Genomic DNA, 14913 nt, shown 5'->3' on the forward strand with positions numbered 1-14913 from the left:
TTTTGACCATTTCCTTAAAACTATATTAAATTTTACATATTTTAATTAGAATATTTTTAATATCTTTACCTTTTTATTAGAAATGCAACTCAATATTTTTACAAAAATTATAACAAAATATTTGAAAATATTTTTAGAATTTGTTTGAAAAATATGAAAATTACATTTTAAATTAAAATTATCCTAAAATACAATAAGTTTTGATGTAAACGAAAACTCAAATTATGTCAAAAATAATTATATTCAATGATAATATCAATTTAAATTGATTATTTTTAAAAAAAATTACATTTACAAAAATATTGTTTGAAAGAAAATTCATTTATCTTTCAAATATAAAATGAAAATATTATAATTAAATAATAAAAAATATAAATAAAAACCATAAATTTAGCAAATGACAACTGAGTTATATTATGCTAAAAATTTCTTTCTAACAATTTAGCAATGACAAATGAGTTATGAGCAAATAATACCATATAATTTTTAAAAGCATAGCCATTCTTAAATATTTGTTGAATAAATAATTATTTTTAAATTTAATCAACTGAAAATAGTATCCGTACAATTGTCTGAGTCAAATTCTAGTTTTATTGATGCATGTTATATATTAGTGCTGCATGTTTTAGGTAACATTTTAATGATGCACGTTTTTTAAAATCTCCATTATTAAAATTATGCACGTAAGGATAACTCATGAGTTTTTTTGGTTGATTAAATGACTTTATGTCCAAATTATTTAATGATATTTCATTAAGGTAACTAAAATAGTCAAACAATAAAATAGGAAGTTTAAATTCATTTAAGCATATTTCATTAATGTAACTGAAAAGACATGTAATAAATTAGACAGTTTTATTCGCTTTAGAATATTTCATAAATGCAACTGAAAAAGACAAGCAAAAAATTAGAGATTTTAATTAATGAAGTAAGAACATTTTCAAATGGGTACTTCTTTTTTAATAATATAGATTGATTTTGATCAGTTGAATTTACATGATTACATTTTTCAATAATTTTGGACATAAACTTTTCAGTGTAAATAGTATAAACATAATGAAAATAATTTAATACTACACGTTTATGGAAATTACCACGTCACACTTCCAGAACCTCAGTGGGTCAGTACGGGTTGGAGAATATCCTTACGTAAACCAATTAAATATTAACTCATGGCATACATTGACATGGACGCTCTCTACAATCTATAGCTATACCCCGTTCAAAAATTGCTATAAATATATATAGCCTTGAGTTTTGTTTCCATAACCCCAACCTAAAAGCAAAAACCTCCCTCTCTCTCTGCTCTCTCGACATGGTCTATACTTACCGTTTAGCCGCTCTTCTTGTACTCCTCTTCGCCACCGTTGGTTTCTCCTCCGCCATGATGGACGAGCAGCCTTTCCGTCCGTCTTCCATCAGTCTCAATTACAGCCTTTCAGTAACAAAAAATAATATCAGTCTTAATTACAGCCTTTCGGTAAAAAAAGATAATATCAGTCTCAATATCGTTTGGTACGGAAAATTCAAACCAATTCAACGGTCCGTCATCGTAGATTTCATCCGTTCTATCAACTACTCCGAAACCGCCGCAAAAGGTCCCTCCGTCGCGTCTTGGTGGAAGACGACTGAGAAGAACAAAGGCAGCGCTTCAACGATCGTCGTCGGTAAACAGCACATCCTCGAGGACTACCCTCTCGGGAAATCCTTAAAAAGTCCTCACCTCAAAGCTCTGTCAGGCAAACTTAACGGAGGTGGTGTTGGGTCGATAACCGCCGTTTTGACGGCGAAAGACGTGGCCGTCGAGGGGTTTTGTATGAACCGGTGCGGGACTCACGGATCAAAGTCAAGTTCCCTTGACGGTGGAGCTTACGTATGGGTCGGAAACTCTGAAGAGCAGTGTCCTGGCTACTGCACGTGGCCGTTTCATCAGCCGTTATACGGACCTCGGTCTCCCCCGTTGATTGCACCCAACGGTGATGTTGGAGTTGACGGAATGATTATTAACCTCGCGACGCTACTGGTTAACGCCGTTAATGGGGATCAAGAACCCGCCTCGTTCTGTGTCGACAGGTTCGGGTCCGGTGCTTACCCGGGTTATGCGGGTCGTGTTCTAGTGGACAAGACTACCGGAGCGAGTTACAACGCTTTGGGTCTCGCCGGTAGGAAATATCTTTTACCGGCGGTGTGGGACCCTCAAGCTGCAGAGTGTAGGACTTTGGTTTAAGTCATAAAGGACTCCTGGCAAGAATCACTGGTTTGGGATGTGTTTCTTTTGTTGTTTTGTATGAAATGTGAAGAATAATAAAACGATGTGTGAAGAATAATAAAACCGATTTGTAGTCTTCCCTACAAACTTATAAACCTATGTTAATAAACTTTGTTTTTATGAACCAAAGGACTCGACGGATTAAGAAAGTTATCATTCATGTGTTGATACGGTAAACATCGACCATTAAAAATAAAACAATTTAAACTTTAAAGAAAGATCAGAGGATAAAGTATTAGTCTTGATGCCTTGGTGGTGTTGGGATTTGTGAGAGATATAACGTTAACAGTTTTCACATTTTAACAAAGCTAATGCTTGTAGTTATAGATATTGGCGTCCAAAATTTCCTGTCTGCATGCATGCTATGTTTACGTCCAATCTAGAAGGGTGACGTGGTAGTTTCCATAAAAACATGCATCTTCAAACTTTGTAGTCCATCTCTGTTATAAATTTGTTATAATGCGTTATCATGATCCCAACGACCCAATCCAAATGCATCTATAGTTTGGCCTTTGGTATTGTGACTTGTCCTCATCCAAACTCTCCCTATGCCATGACCTGTAAAAATTAACAACCCACATATATGTCCAATGCCTTACACGAAGGCCCAACGATTTTTCTAAAAGAAATCTCACGAGCAAAGCAAACACCTTTTTCCCGGAAAAAACCGACTGACCGTTATAGAAGAAAATAAAGCTCTTCAGACTGTCTGAATCAGACATGTTCAGAAAAAAAAAAGAAGCTCTTCAGACAACGGTCATATTTCATTTAAATTAGACACAAATCACGCGGTTCCTTTACTGCCACCTGGACGTAGATGTTTCCAACGAGCCATTACCGCGTTATTTTAGCCGTCCGATTCTATTCGTTTCCACATTTCTTTTAATTTAACGATACAGATTTGACACGCTTCTTCTATTCAGACAAACAGTGGACCCCACTTCACATCTATATAAAGAGCTGTATTAAACATAGCGAGCCTTCATCACCAACGTAGCAACAAATATTACACAGTCATCATCAACTATCTCGAGTTCGAATCCTTTTCTCTTCTCTCACACACTTGAAATGTCGATCTCGAAAGTCCTAGGGTTTCTGATTCTCACCTGTCTACTGATCGCTTCAGCGATGGCTCAGTCTCCTTCTCCAGCTCCGTTCATAGGCGGAGGAAGGCGTATTATCTCTCCTTCTCCGTCAAAAACACCGACTCCTGCATCCTCCGTCGCGCCTCCTCCATCACTACCTCAAGCGGATTCTCCTTCCATCGATTCCGCAGCAGTGACTCCGTCTTCCATCTCCGACTCGCCATCAGAAGCTCCTGGTCCGTCACAGCAGAGCGACGCCGTTTCCAACCAATACACTGTTTTCGCTGGATCGATGGCCGTTATTCTATGCGCTGCCGTTTTGGCTTTCTAAGCTCCATGGACGGACAAACAAAGAAGCTTCTCTAATGGATCCACCCTCATTTTTTTATTTCATAATTTAGAAAACTACTATGTAGGAAGATGATTCTTTTTTTTTTTTTCACTTTTTCACTTTTAACTCTTTTAATTTGCCTCACCAGGATTTGTACTGAACGTTGATGTTCAGACTCTCATCAATATAGCTTGATTTATTTTATTTTAAAATTATTGCCATACGGCCCATACCCAAAATAAGTTAAATATTGTAACGAGAAATCACGCAAGAGCTAATGGGCCGATATTAATAGGCCCATTATATACCATTTGACACATTAGTGAGTGATGGTTTTAGATCTTTTGGTCACATGACTCGCAACGAACTGAGAGAATCAATCAATGGCAACTCGCGCGATCTTCCGTACCATTAGAGGGTGAGTTTCTGTCGTTTATTTTTTCTTACTGATTCTGTTTTTGTTTCTCCGACAAGATTCTTCTTACGGTTCTGTCTTTTTTTTTTTTAATCTAGTCGATTGACTGTCGGAACCAATCTCACTCGAAACGCCGAATCTTCTCGTTTCTCCAAACCGTACAGTGCTGACGCGGCAACCGGAGGCTCGCTCGTCGAGGAACCGGAGGAGAAAGACGATCTGAGGAGCCGGATTTTCAGATTGAGACTACCGAAGAGGAGCGCGACGACCGTTCTCGAGAAATGGGTTGGCGAAGGGAATCAGATCACAGTCAACGAACTTCGAGAGATCTCCAAGGAGCTCAGAAGAACTCGCCGTTACAAACACGCTCTAGAGGTAAGTTTCTATCATTTTCATCATACGTAAGCATCGGACTTGAGGATAAAGCTCACAAAGCTTAAAAAATTTTCAGACAAAAAGTTTTCAACTTTATACTGGTTTTGTCTCTTTATGCACAAACACACTCTCTAAGTACTTGTTATGTCTGTTTTCTTCTGATGGGTTCTTGAATTTTCAGACAAAGTTTTCGACTTTATACTTGTTTTGTCTCTTTATGCACAAACACACTCTCTAGGTACTTTGTTATGTCTGTTTTCTTCTGATGGGTTCTTGAATTTTCAGACAAAGTTTTCGACTTTATACTTGTTTTGTCTCTTTATGCACAAACACACTCTCTAGGTACTTTGTTATGTCTGTTTTCTTCTGATGGGTTCTTGAATTTTCAGACAAAGTTTTCAACTTTATACTTGTTAAGTCCGTTTATGTATGCACATAATCGTATTGCTCTGCGTACCTTCTAGGAGCTTATTTCAAGTCTTATTACAGGTTACAGAGTATTTGGTTCAGCATGAAGAATCCAACATCTCAGACGCTGACTACGCATCGCGTATAGATCTTATCTCAAAAGTCTTCGGGATCGATGCAGCTGAGCGCTACTTCGAAGGCTTGCAACCACCTTCAAAGACACCTGAAACCTATACCTCTCTCCTCCACGCTTATGCTGCCTCCAAGCAAACCGAACGAGCCGAGGCCCTGTTCAAGATAATCATCGAGAGCGAGAGTCTCACCTTCGGTGCCATCACGTACAACGAGATGATGACTCTGTACATGTCAGTCGGAGAAGTTGAGAAAGTGAGGGATGTTATCAAAGTGATGAAGCGCAGAAACGTTTCTCCTGACATTTTTACTTACAATCTCTGGCTGAGTTCATGTGCTGCGACGTTTGATGTTGATGAGCTGAGGAAGATTCTTGAGGAGATGAGGCGTGGTGGTGGTTCAAACGAGGGTTGGGCTCGGTACATCGATCTTACTAGCATCTACATTAACAGTAGTCGGTTAACAAACGCAGAGTCTAGGTCGCCTGTTGAGTCTGAGAAGTCTATTTCGCAAAGAGAGTGGGTGACGTATGACTTTCTTATGATTCTTCACACTGGGTTAGGAAACAAGGGTATGGTAGATCAGATTTGGAAGTCTCTGAGGAACACTAACCAGAAGCTGAGCAGCAGAAGCTATATATGTGTTGTTTCGTCCTATCTGATGCTTGGTTGTTTGAGAGAAGCTGGGGAGGTTGTGGATCAGTGGAAGGAGTCTAAAACGACGGAGTTTGATGGTTCTGCTTGTTTGAGGATTTTGAATGCTTTTAGAGATGTTGGGTTAGAGGAAAAGGCTAGTGACTTTCAGTTGCTTTTGGTGGAGAAGAAATGTAGCTTGGAAGACGAGGTATCATAATAAGATTGGGGTCTCTTTGAGTTATAACTAGAACCAAGTCAAGTTCATTTCACTGTGATTTTGTGTTTTTTTATTATATACTTTTTGCTTTGGCATTTTTTGTGAGACTTACGTCTTTCTCACGATGTTGCTTTTGACCTAAAGAAAGGTTCCACTATTACAACTCCTTGAGTTTATGAGATCAATCATGGCTGATACATAAACATGTGTAAAATCAAGTAAATTTCATACTTTAACTCAAGCTTAAACCCCATGGTGTTAATTAAAAAAAGAAAATAATTCGAATTTTTGTAAGACAATAGAGTCATCTAAAGAAGATAGAATTAGATGTGTAAAATAAAATAAAAGATAAGGTAATAGCATGGAGTCTTTTTTTTTTTGACTAAAAAATAGCATGGAGTCTTGTAATGGCTTCACTTGAGAGGAATAAACCTAGAGGAGTGTGTTGCACCCTGACCGGGCTTTCCGTGCTTAACCGGTTTGTAAGAAATTGAGAACTCCGCAAGGTAGTGTCCGATCATCTCCGGTTTGATCTCGATCTGGTTAAACGTTTTGCCGTTGTACACACCGATGATGCTTCCAATCATTTCAGGCATAATCACCATGTTCCTTAGATGTGTTCTTACTACTTCTGGCTTCTCACCAGCTGGTGCATTCCTTTTCTGTTTTAAAGTAAACCATTGATCTCTTGTCAAACCATGTGACCAAAATCTACCAGCACAAATAGGCCTGGGCGTTCGGGTACCCGTTGGCATTCGGATCGGGTTTTTCGGGTTTTTGGATTTTCGGGTTTACGCTTCTAGGTCCCATACTAAAATTTTATTAGTACGGGTCGGATTCGGATAATAACACTTCGGGTTCGGTTCAAAATTGTATTGCATCATAAAACCCATAAAGTAATCATATATCGTACGGATTCGGGTTATATCGGTTCGGTTCGGATATAACCAAAGTAAAAAACAAATTTTTTGAAGTAAAACATAAAGAAAAATATCTAAATTAAATAAAAATTAATCTATCACGTATAAAATTGATAAAATAACAATAAAATGTTAAATCAAGCATGAAAACGAACATATGACTAATTTAAATGTAAACAATATGTATTGCCTTATAGAGAGTAGACTTTTTACTTCAAAGAGCAAATTATAAAATACTTATTTATAACTAATTGTGTACTTAAAGCATTTATTAGAATTTTAATATTTATTATTATATATAATATTACCACAAATATTGAATTTAATAATTGGAGTACTTATATATATATTTCAAAATATTTATATTGACTATTTATTTTGGATTTTTCGGGTTACCCGTTCGGGTTTGGTTAATAACACTTCGGGTTCGGATATTTTTTGTACCACCCTACAAAACCCGTTCGGGTATTTTTACGTTTCGGGTCGGACAACGAGTCGGGTTTTTCGGTTCGGATTTCGGGTTCCGGATTTTATGCCCATGCCTAAGCACAAAGTTTCTTTAGACTTTCTAAAACCAAGGTATGAACTATGTAGATAAAGCATAACTAAAGATTTAGTAATACGTCATTTATAATTCGAATATAGCTTAGTGCAAATTAATGGACCGATCAAACAGAAAGAAACCAAAATTCATATTATTAAATAACATGTATAGTAGTAGCCTATAATGTAATATTAATTGAAACTAAAACAAGGGATTTTACCGCATTGCGCAATTTTTTTATGAGAGCCAAAGGCTTCCTCGTCAGACCTCTAGACAACCTACAAGATGGTCAACGTAACGTAAGTACATAACCAATCATTCAGAAGCATATATATATAATCTACCAAAATAAAGACACAAATCTTTTAGTGGAGCAAACCTTCTTTGAATACGGGCGGGGAAGAGCTTAACAAGATCATCAGTGGGCATGTCAAGAAGAGTTTCGAGATCGACTCCTTTGTAGGAGAACTTCTTGAACGTTCTCTTCTTCGCGAGAGCAGCTGTAGAAACGTCTGATTCGACTTGAGCCTAGAGATTCAAATAGGAATTTACGACTATGATCATATTGCAAAATCTAACAATAGTCTAAAGATCTAGAGAGATAGAGATGGAGAAACTAACCATTGTTGTTGGTTGGAGAAGCTCTGAAAGGAACTGCTGCTAGGGTTTTTGTTATGGAGAACAATAAGTCACATAACTTGGCGCACAATATATATACAATATGTGTCTAGAGTAATCGTAGAACATTTGTCTTTAAGGAAACATACTGTCAAAGAATTACCAAATATTTGACTGTTTACAAAAAAGTAACTAGGATTAAAATCATATATGAATGCATATTTTCTTACTATTTACAAGCTTCCTTAATTAGAGTCACATATTTTTTTTTACAGATTTGGTTCTTTTTAACTACATATTTACTTAATTCTAATTAATTATTTACATTTTTAAAGGGACCATATATTGTCATATGATTTTTTTTTTTTAAATTATCTTATCAATTTATGTTATATTTTAAACCGACCCAATTTGGTATTTGGTGAGTATTTAATTTAGAGTTTGTACTGTAGATGTCAATGGTTACTTATAGTTACATGGATTAATGATGGATATAACCTTATTTATTTTAGATTAAAATGTGAGTCATTCTAGTAAATTTTCTTCCATGAATGTAAATTAATAGTTAATCGATGAATTAGTGCTAATCTGAGTTAAACAAAATGATCATTTCACAGAATAGGTGAATCTTTTATAAGTTTTTAAATTTATTGGGGAATTTGGAAACTATTAAGGTTCCAGCCATGTGCATTATAAATTGTTACTATTTATAAACAAATATGAATATTCAAAAAAAGCTAAGTATTATTGAAAAGCATGAAGAATTGTTTTATAATAAAATCTAAAGGAGAGCAGAGAAACAAAGACAAAACGTTATCAAGAAAAAAGCAGCGGAATTCTTATTCTGGAGCATAACACATGACTCTAAGAAGAATAGATCATTCACTTGAGAGGGATAAACCTGGAGGAATTGGTGGCACCAACACCAGGCCTACCATGCTTAACAGGCTTATATGAGATTGAAAACTCAGCCAAGTAATGACCAATCATCTCAGGTTTGATCTCGACTTGGTTAAATGTCTTTCCATTGTATACACCAATGATGCTTCCAATCATTTCAGGCACGATGATCATGTTCCTTAGATGGGTTCTCACTGCTTCTGGCTTCTCACCAGCTGGTGCATCCCTTTTCTGCTCAAAAAGTCATAATGTCTAGTGTTTAGACCCATTTGGTTGCAACTTGCAAAGTGCAAAGACACAAATGTATAAAGAACAAGCATGAACATAAGTACATTAATTGGGATACATATTACAAATGACCATGAAGATACACAATCTGAGACATGGACTTTTTTTCTTGTTGTTCAAGATCTAATCAAAAAGGGTTTTGTGATGGGAATAATTAGAGTTTTACCGCTTTTCGCAATTTCTTGATCAAAGCCATAGGCTTCCTCGTCAACCCTCTAGAGAACCTATCAAGGCAAATCTTATACAAAGCCGATTAGTTTCGTAATCAAGAGACACAATATTAGAGCACACGAGACAAAGCAGACCTTCTGCGAATACGGGAACTGAAGAGCTTGACAAGATCATCAGTAGACATGTCGAGAAGAGCATCGAGATCGACTCCTCTGAAGGCGAATTTCTTGAACGTTCTCTTTTTCACGATCCCAGCCTTTGCAGCCTCATCCGCCTACATATTCCCATGGCTAGAAGTTACAAATCTAATCAGGAGAATATTGATAGATACACAAAGATCAAGGAACTAACCATTTGTTCAGATTGTTGAAAAATAGTGTCTGCGCAAGCAAGCGACAAATAACTTAACGTAAGCAAATATATACTTTGGAGTAACCCTACAATAATTTTCATTAGTTACAACGAATATTCTTTTTTAATCTTTATCGGGGGCCCTTCTCCGGAAATTTGGACCTCCAAAATCAAATAAATAAACAAAAACTAGCTAAGTCAAAATATAAATGAGAAAAAGTAGCTAAACTATAACTGTGTATAGTCTATCAAGTTATCAACCATAGATGATTGACCTGGAGAAGCAAAACCAATACGGTTTTCATGTATCCTTTACTCTTTTTTTGTGGGTTTATATACTGGAATATATATTACTTCTAAATCTTTAATTTCTTCTGCAATACATTTTACTGATTTTCTTCAAACACATAACTGAGAAATTAGACCTTAGTATCCGTATATGTACGTAACGTTTTTACTGAAACATGTCATAAATAAGTAACTCAATCCATTAAAAAGGTATATCAAATACAAAGAAATGTGTATGTATGAAACATACTAATATAACATAATACAAGCATATGTGTATCAAAAAAAGAGAAATAAGTATATATGGCTACAAGATCAAAGAACAAAGATATGGTTCACTACGGAACCGACAATGAGATAGGCAACAGACAGAAGAGTATGTAATTTAAGATAATGGGGGTGGGACTTCATCTGGTTCGGTAGATTTAGTGAGTTCCAGGAACTTTTGGAAATTCCGGCAACTTCGGAACTTCAGGCATCTTTGGTAGCTCAGGCTTTGGAATCTCTGGAACTTTCGGCACATCAGGTTTTGGAACCTCTGGAATGGTTGGCAACTCAGGTTTCTGAATCTCCGGCAACTTAGGAGCCTCAGGTTTCGGAATCTCCGGCATCTTTGGTAGCTCCGGCTTCTTAATCTCCGGTACCTTTGGCAATTCGGGTTTTGGAATCTCAGGCACCTTTGGTAACTCGGGTTTAGGAATCTCTGGTACCTTTGGCATCTCGGGTTTAGGAACCTCTGGCAACTTAGGAGCCTCAGGCTTTGGAATCTCAGGCACCTTTGGTAACTCGGGTTTAGGAATCTCTGGTACCTTTGGCATCTCGGGTTTAGGAACCTCTGGCAACTTAGGAGCCTCAGGCTTTGGAATCTCAGGCACCTTTGGTAACTCGGGTTTAGGAATCTCTGGTACCTTTGGCATCTCGGGTTTAGGAACCTCTGGCAACTTAGGAGCCTCAGGCTTTGGAATCTCAGGCACCTTTGGTAACTCGGGTTTAGGAATCTCTGGTACCTTTGGCATCTCGGGTTTAGGAACCTCTGGCAACTTAGGAGCCTCAGGCTTCGGAATCTCCGGCATCTTTGGTAATTCTGGCTTCTTAATCTCTGGTACCTTTGGCAATTCCGGCTTTGGAATTTCAGGCACCTTTGGCATCTCGGGCATAGGAATCTCTGGTACCTTTGGCATCTCGGGCTTAGGAACCTCTGGTACCTTTGGTAATTCAGGCTTTGGAACCTCTGGCACCTTTGGCATCTCGGGCTTAGGAACCTCTGGTACCTTAGGAGCCTCAGGCTTCGGAGTCTCCATCAACTTAGGCACCTCAGGCTTTGGAACCTCTGGCATCTTTGGCAATTCTGGCTTCGAAATCTCCGGGAACTTAGGCAACTCAGGCTTAGGAATCTCCGGGACCTTAGGCAATTCAGGCTTCGGAATCTCTGGCATTTTTGGTAGCTCAGGCTTCGGAATTTCCGGAATCTTGGGCAGCTCAGGCTTTGGGAACTCAGGTAACTTAGGCAGCTCTGGTTTAGGGAGCTCTGGCAACTTTGGAACTTCAAATTTCGGTAGCTCCGGGTGAGGTAGTTCAGGCAATTTTGGTATCTCAGGTTTAGGAATCTCCTCCAGTAGCCTGCGAGCTCCGACTGAAATCGGATCAGCGAGAAATGCAATAAGACAGATGATTAGAAGTGGTGATGAGAGGAGAAGATCAAAGAGACTCTTCTTCATCCCTGCCATGTCTGCTTCCTTGACAAGTTTTGACTTCTTCGTGTGCGCTTCTTTTGCTTTGTTGTGTTTGCTTGTTGTTTGTTTGTGATGATGAGTTTTGGTCTCTGATGCGAATGGCTATTTAAAGGTGTTTTGAGGAAGAAGAAAGATATGGTGTTTGGTGGGAAAAATCTGTACAGATTTTTAAATAAAAAAAGTTCGTTTAACCTCTCTATCTGTATATCTACATTGTCATTTTCAATCTAGTTGAATTTTAGGTCCCATATTGTTTACGTGTAAATGTTCTGGCTACACGTATATCTTGCAAAATGCTTGAACTTTATAAACTCGAGTAACCCAATCTTGAAAATAGCCACTCAATTATACAAAGTTTATTAACAAAATTATTAGAAAATCAAGATTACACGGCATAGTCAATTATACGTGTCTTACAAAAATTTATTCAGTTGTGTTGATTCTGATTTGTCAAAACTAGTTTCAAGATGAATTTATTGCACGTAAATTTGGTAAAAAAATTTGCTAGTATGAAAACGCCATTTAAAAAAGAGGTTTAGGTGATGGTCGGTAAACGACTTAGATCCTTTTCGTTGTGCGCAAGTTATTGTTCGTCTGAATATAGTAAATTTTTTAGGAACCATTTTTTCGCCTAAGAAAGCGGTTTTAATAATTAATTAACGTCAAAATTTCTCACAAGGTAAAACGGTAAGATCGGAGGTGGTAGTGGTAAGACTGTGTTAATAGCCACACATCACCCTCTATTTCTTTTTCTCCCCACTCAGTTCTCTTTTCAATAAAACAAGAACTATTAGAGATCAGAGATGAATTAAAGACGATCAATAATAGAGATAGAGATCGTTTGGAACAATGGATGAAGAGTATGATGTGATTGTTCTTGGGACTGGTCTCAAGGAGTGTATCCTTAGTGGTCTCCTCTCTGTCGATGGCCTCAAGGTATTCTCATTCACCATCTTTTTTTCACAGTTTACTTTTCAAGTTTGAGCTTGTTTTTGTGCATCACATTCATATAAAGCTTATTTACGTTTAGTTATGGTTTTCGTTTTAATATAGTTTATAGATGTGATGTCATATCAATTGTTACATACATTAACGATGAAATATAATGATCCAATCATAACTTTTTGAACTTGTTCAAACCCTAATTCATACGGATGTATAATATAGGTACTGCACATGGATAGAAACGACTATTATGGAGGAGAATCATCCTCTCTTAACCTCACTCAGCTATGGAAGCGTTTCAGGGGAAGTGACACTCCTCAAGAAAATCTTGGTGCAATCCGAGAATACAATGTCGATATGATCCCAAAGGTACTATATATATAAAGTATAATATGTATGTGATGTGGATGATCATGGTTTCTTGATCTACAGTTCATAATGGCTAATGGAACCCTTGTTCAAACCCTAATTCACACTGATGTCACCAAGTATCTTAACTTCAAAGCCGTTGATGGTAGTTTCGTCTACAAGAAGGGCAAGGTAGTAACTAAGTGTATTTTATCTTTTAAAAACAAGTTATTTACTCTGTGATTTTGATCATCCATGACAGATCTATAAAGTCCCAGCCACTGATGTGGAAGCCCTAAAATCGCCATTGATGGGTCTGTTCGAGAAACGACGTGCAAGAAAGTTCTTTATCTATGTGCAAGACTACGATGAGAAAGATCCTAAGTCTCACGAAGGACTTGACCTTAGCAAAGTCACAGCTAGAGAGATTATCTCGTATGTAGATCCTATGTTTCTTCCATTTCAAGTCATTACATCATAGTTTCTTACGTTACACGCCTTGTCGCTGTTTTTCTTTTCCAAATAGGAAGTATGGACTTGAAGATGATACAATCGACTTCATCGGCCATGCCTTGGCGCTTCACAATGACGATGACTACTTGGATCAACCAGCCATGGATTTTGTTATGAGAATCAAGGTATAAGTGTTTACTTTCTTCCTCAACAAGGAAATGTTTTGATCTCAGTGTCATTTTTTGGTTGTGGTATAGCTCTACGCGGAATCTTTGGCTCGTTTCCAAGGAGGATCTCCTTACATCTACCCACTGTATGGTCTAGGAGAGTTGCCACAGGCTTTTGCGCGTTTGAGTGCTGTTTATGGTGGGACTTACATGCTAAACAAGCCTGAATGCAAGGTTACGTACACACGGTCCATTAATTGGTAATTGTTCTTAAAGATGGTTAGAAGTTCATGAATTTCTAACATTATCCCTAACAGGTTGAGTTTGATAGCTCCGGAAAAGCTGTTGGTGTAACTTCTGCGGGAGAAACTGCCAAATGCAAGAAAGTTGTGTGTGATCCTTCTTACTTGTCTGACAAGGTAACCCTAAACCCATTTCACCTACAAATGTTACTTGTTGTACGGGTCTAAGACGGTTCCCTTCTATTATAGGTTAAGAAAGTTGGAAAAGTGAATCGAGCGGTGTGTATAATGAGCCATCCTATTCCAGACACCAACGATGCTCACTCTGTCCAAATCATTCTTCCTCAGAAGCAACTCGGCCGCAAATCAGACATGTAAGAGATCATAATCAAATAGCACATTTAATTATAGAACATTACGACTAGCTTCTACTTTGAAAAAATGAAGATGAATCTATGAGATTCGGGATTTTGTAGGTACTTGTTCTGTTGCTCATACGCTCACAATGTAGCACCAAAAGGCAAATATATAGCTTTTGTCTCTGCAGAAGCTGAAACTGATAGTCCAGAAGATGAGCTTAAACCTGGAATCGAATTGCTTGGACCTATAGATGAGATCTTCTACCATTCTTATGACACATACGTTCCAACCAATAAGCAAGAAGAAGATAACTGCTTCATATCTGGTGTAAGTGAAAATCATAGTACATCATATTATTTAATTAGTAACTTTCATCTCTATTTTATTTTCTTGATGTTTCTTTGTTTTGTTTTGTTTTATTATAAGACTTATGATGCAACAACACATTTCGAGAGTACAGTCGCTGATGTACTTGAGATGTACACCAAGATCACTGGAAAGGTATGAACAATCATCACTATGTTTCTTGGATCAGAAGTAAACACAAAAGTTTGAATACTGAGTATTTTTCGTACATTTTTTTGCAGACTCTTGATTTGTCTGTGGATTTGAGTGCTGCGAGTGCTACTGCAGAAACTTGATAGTTTTTCTTTTGTTATTTCATTCATTTTATTTGTTCCTGCTGGGATTTGTTTGACTAAAATAAAATATATTAATA

At 37.3% G+C, this 14913-nt stretch overlaps 7 protein-coding genes across 7 annotated transcripts; 4 read left to right on the forward strand and 3 right to left on the reverse strand.

Moving 5' to 3' along the window:
- The first annotated feature begins 1267 nt into the window (after window positions 1–1267).
- Window positions 1268–2361, forward strand: LOC106325952 (protein EXORDIUM-like 4). The gene has a single exon (XM_013764003.1). The coding sequence runs from the start codon at window positions 1316–1318 to the stop codon at window positions 2225–2227; it is 912 nt and encodes a 303-aa protein (XP_013619457.1). The 5' UTR covers window positions 1268–1315; the 3' UTR covers window positions 2228–2361.
- A 904-nt stretch (window positions 2362–3265) lies between these two features.
- Window positions 3266–3889, forward strand: LOC106319474 (classical arabinogalactan protein 1-like). The gene has a single exon (XM_013757814.1). The coding sequence runs from the start codon at window positions 3338–3340 to the stop codon at window positions 3683–3685; it is 348 nt and encodes a 115-aa protein (XP_013613268.1). The 5' UTR covers window positions 3266–3337; the 3' UTR covers window positions 3686–3889.
- LOC106319466 (pentatricopeptide repeat-containing protein At5g09450, mitochondrial) lies at window positions 3849–6052 on the forward strand. The gene is made up of 3 exons (XM_013757801.1): window positions 3849–4103; window positions 4199–4475; window positions 4965–6052. Exons 1-3 carry the CDS (start codon window positions 4069–4071, stop codon window positions 5865–5867), a joined length of 1215 nt encoding a protein of 404 aa, XP_013613255.1. The 5' UTR covers window positions 3849–4068; the 3' UTR covers window positions 5868–6052.
- Window positions 6053–6262: 210 nt separating this feature from the next.
- Window positions 6263–8014, reverse strand: LOC106326236 (40S ribosomal protein S15-2). The gene is made up of 4 exons (XM_013764260.1): window positions 7953–8014; window positions 7711–7859; window positions 7552–7609; window positions 6263–6529 (listed from the first exon to the last, which is right to left on the reverse strand). The coding sequence occupies exons 1-4, from the start codon at window positions 7953–7955 to the stop codon at window positions 6281–6283; spliced, it is 459 nt and encodes a 152-aa protein (XP_013619714.1). The 5' UTR covers window positions 7956–8014; the 3' UTR covers window positions 6263–6280.
- A 677-nt stretch (window positions 8015–8691) lies between these two features.
- LOC106325984 (40S ribosomal protein S15-4-like) lies at window positions 8692–9734 on the reverse strand. Its single transcript, XM_013764032.1, has 4 exons — window positions 9660–9734; window positions 9443–9582; window positions 9304–9361; window positions 8692–9080 (listed from the first exon to the last, which is right to left on the reverse strand). Exons 1-4 carry the CDS (start codon window positions 9660–9662, stop codon window positions 8832–8834), a joined length of 450 nt encoding a protein of 149 aa, XP_013619486.1. The 5' UTR covers window positions 9663–9734; the 3' UTR covers window positions 8692–8831.
- A 411-nt stretch (window positions 9735–10145) lies between these two features.
- On the reverse strand, window positions 10146–11740 carry LOC106325097 (periaxin). The gene has a single exon (XM_013763123.1). It carries the CDS (start codon window positions 11672–11674, stop codon window positions 10373–10375), a length of 1302 nt encoding a protein of 433 aa, XP_013618577.1. The 5' UTR covers window positions 11675–11740; the 3' UTR covers window positions 10146–10372.
- A 710-nt stretch (window positions 11741–12450) lies between these two features.
- On the forward strand, window positions 12451–14883 carry LOC106325864 (guanosine nucleotide diphosphate dissociation inhibitor At5g09550-like). The gene is made up of 11 exons (XM_013763917.1): window positions 12451–12616; window positions 12848–12994; window positions 13058–13165; window positions 13236–13408; window positions 13500–13611; window positions 13684–13827; window positions 13911–14012; window positions 14085–14209; window positions 14312–14522; window positions 14622–14696; window positions 14783–14883. The coding sequence occupies exons 1-11, from the start codon at window positions 12530–12532 to the stop codon at window positions 14834–14836; spliced, it is 1338 nt and encodes a 445-aa protein (XP_013619371.1). The 5' UTR covers window positions 12451–12529; the 3' UTR covers window positions 14837–14883.
- The last annotated feature ends 30 nt before the right edge of the window (window positions 14884–14913 follow it).

Source organism: Brassica oleracea, chromosome C2, assembly GCF_000695525.1.
Source record: "Brassica oleracea var. oleracea cultivar TO1000 chromosome C2, BOL, whole genome shotgun sequence".
Classification (NCBI taxonomy): domain Eukaryota; kingdom Viridiplantae; phylum Streptophyta; class Magnoliopsida; order Brassicales; family Brassicaceae; genus Brassica; species Brassica oleracea.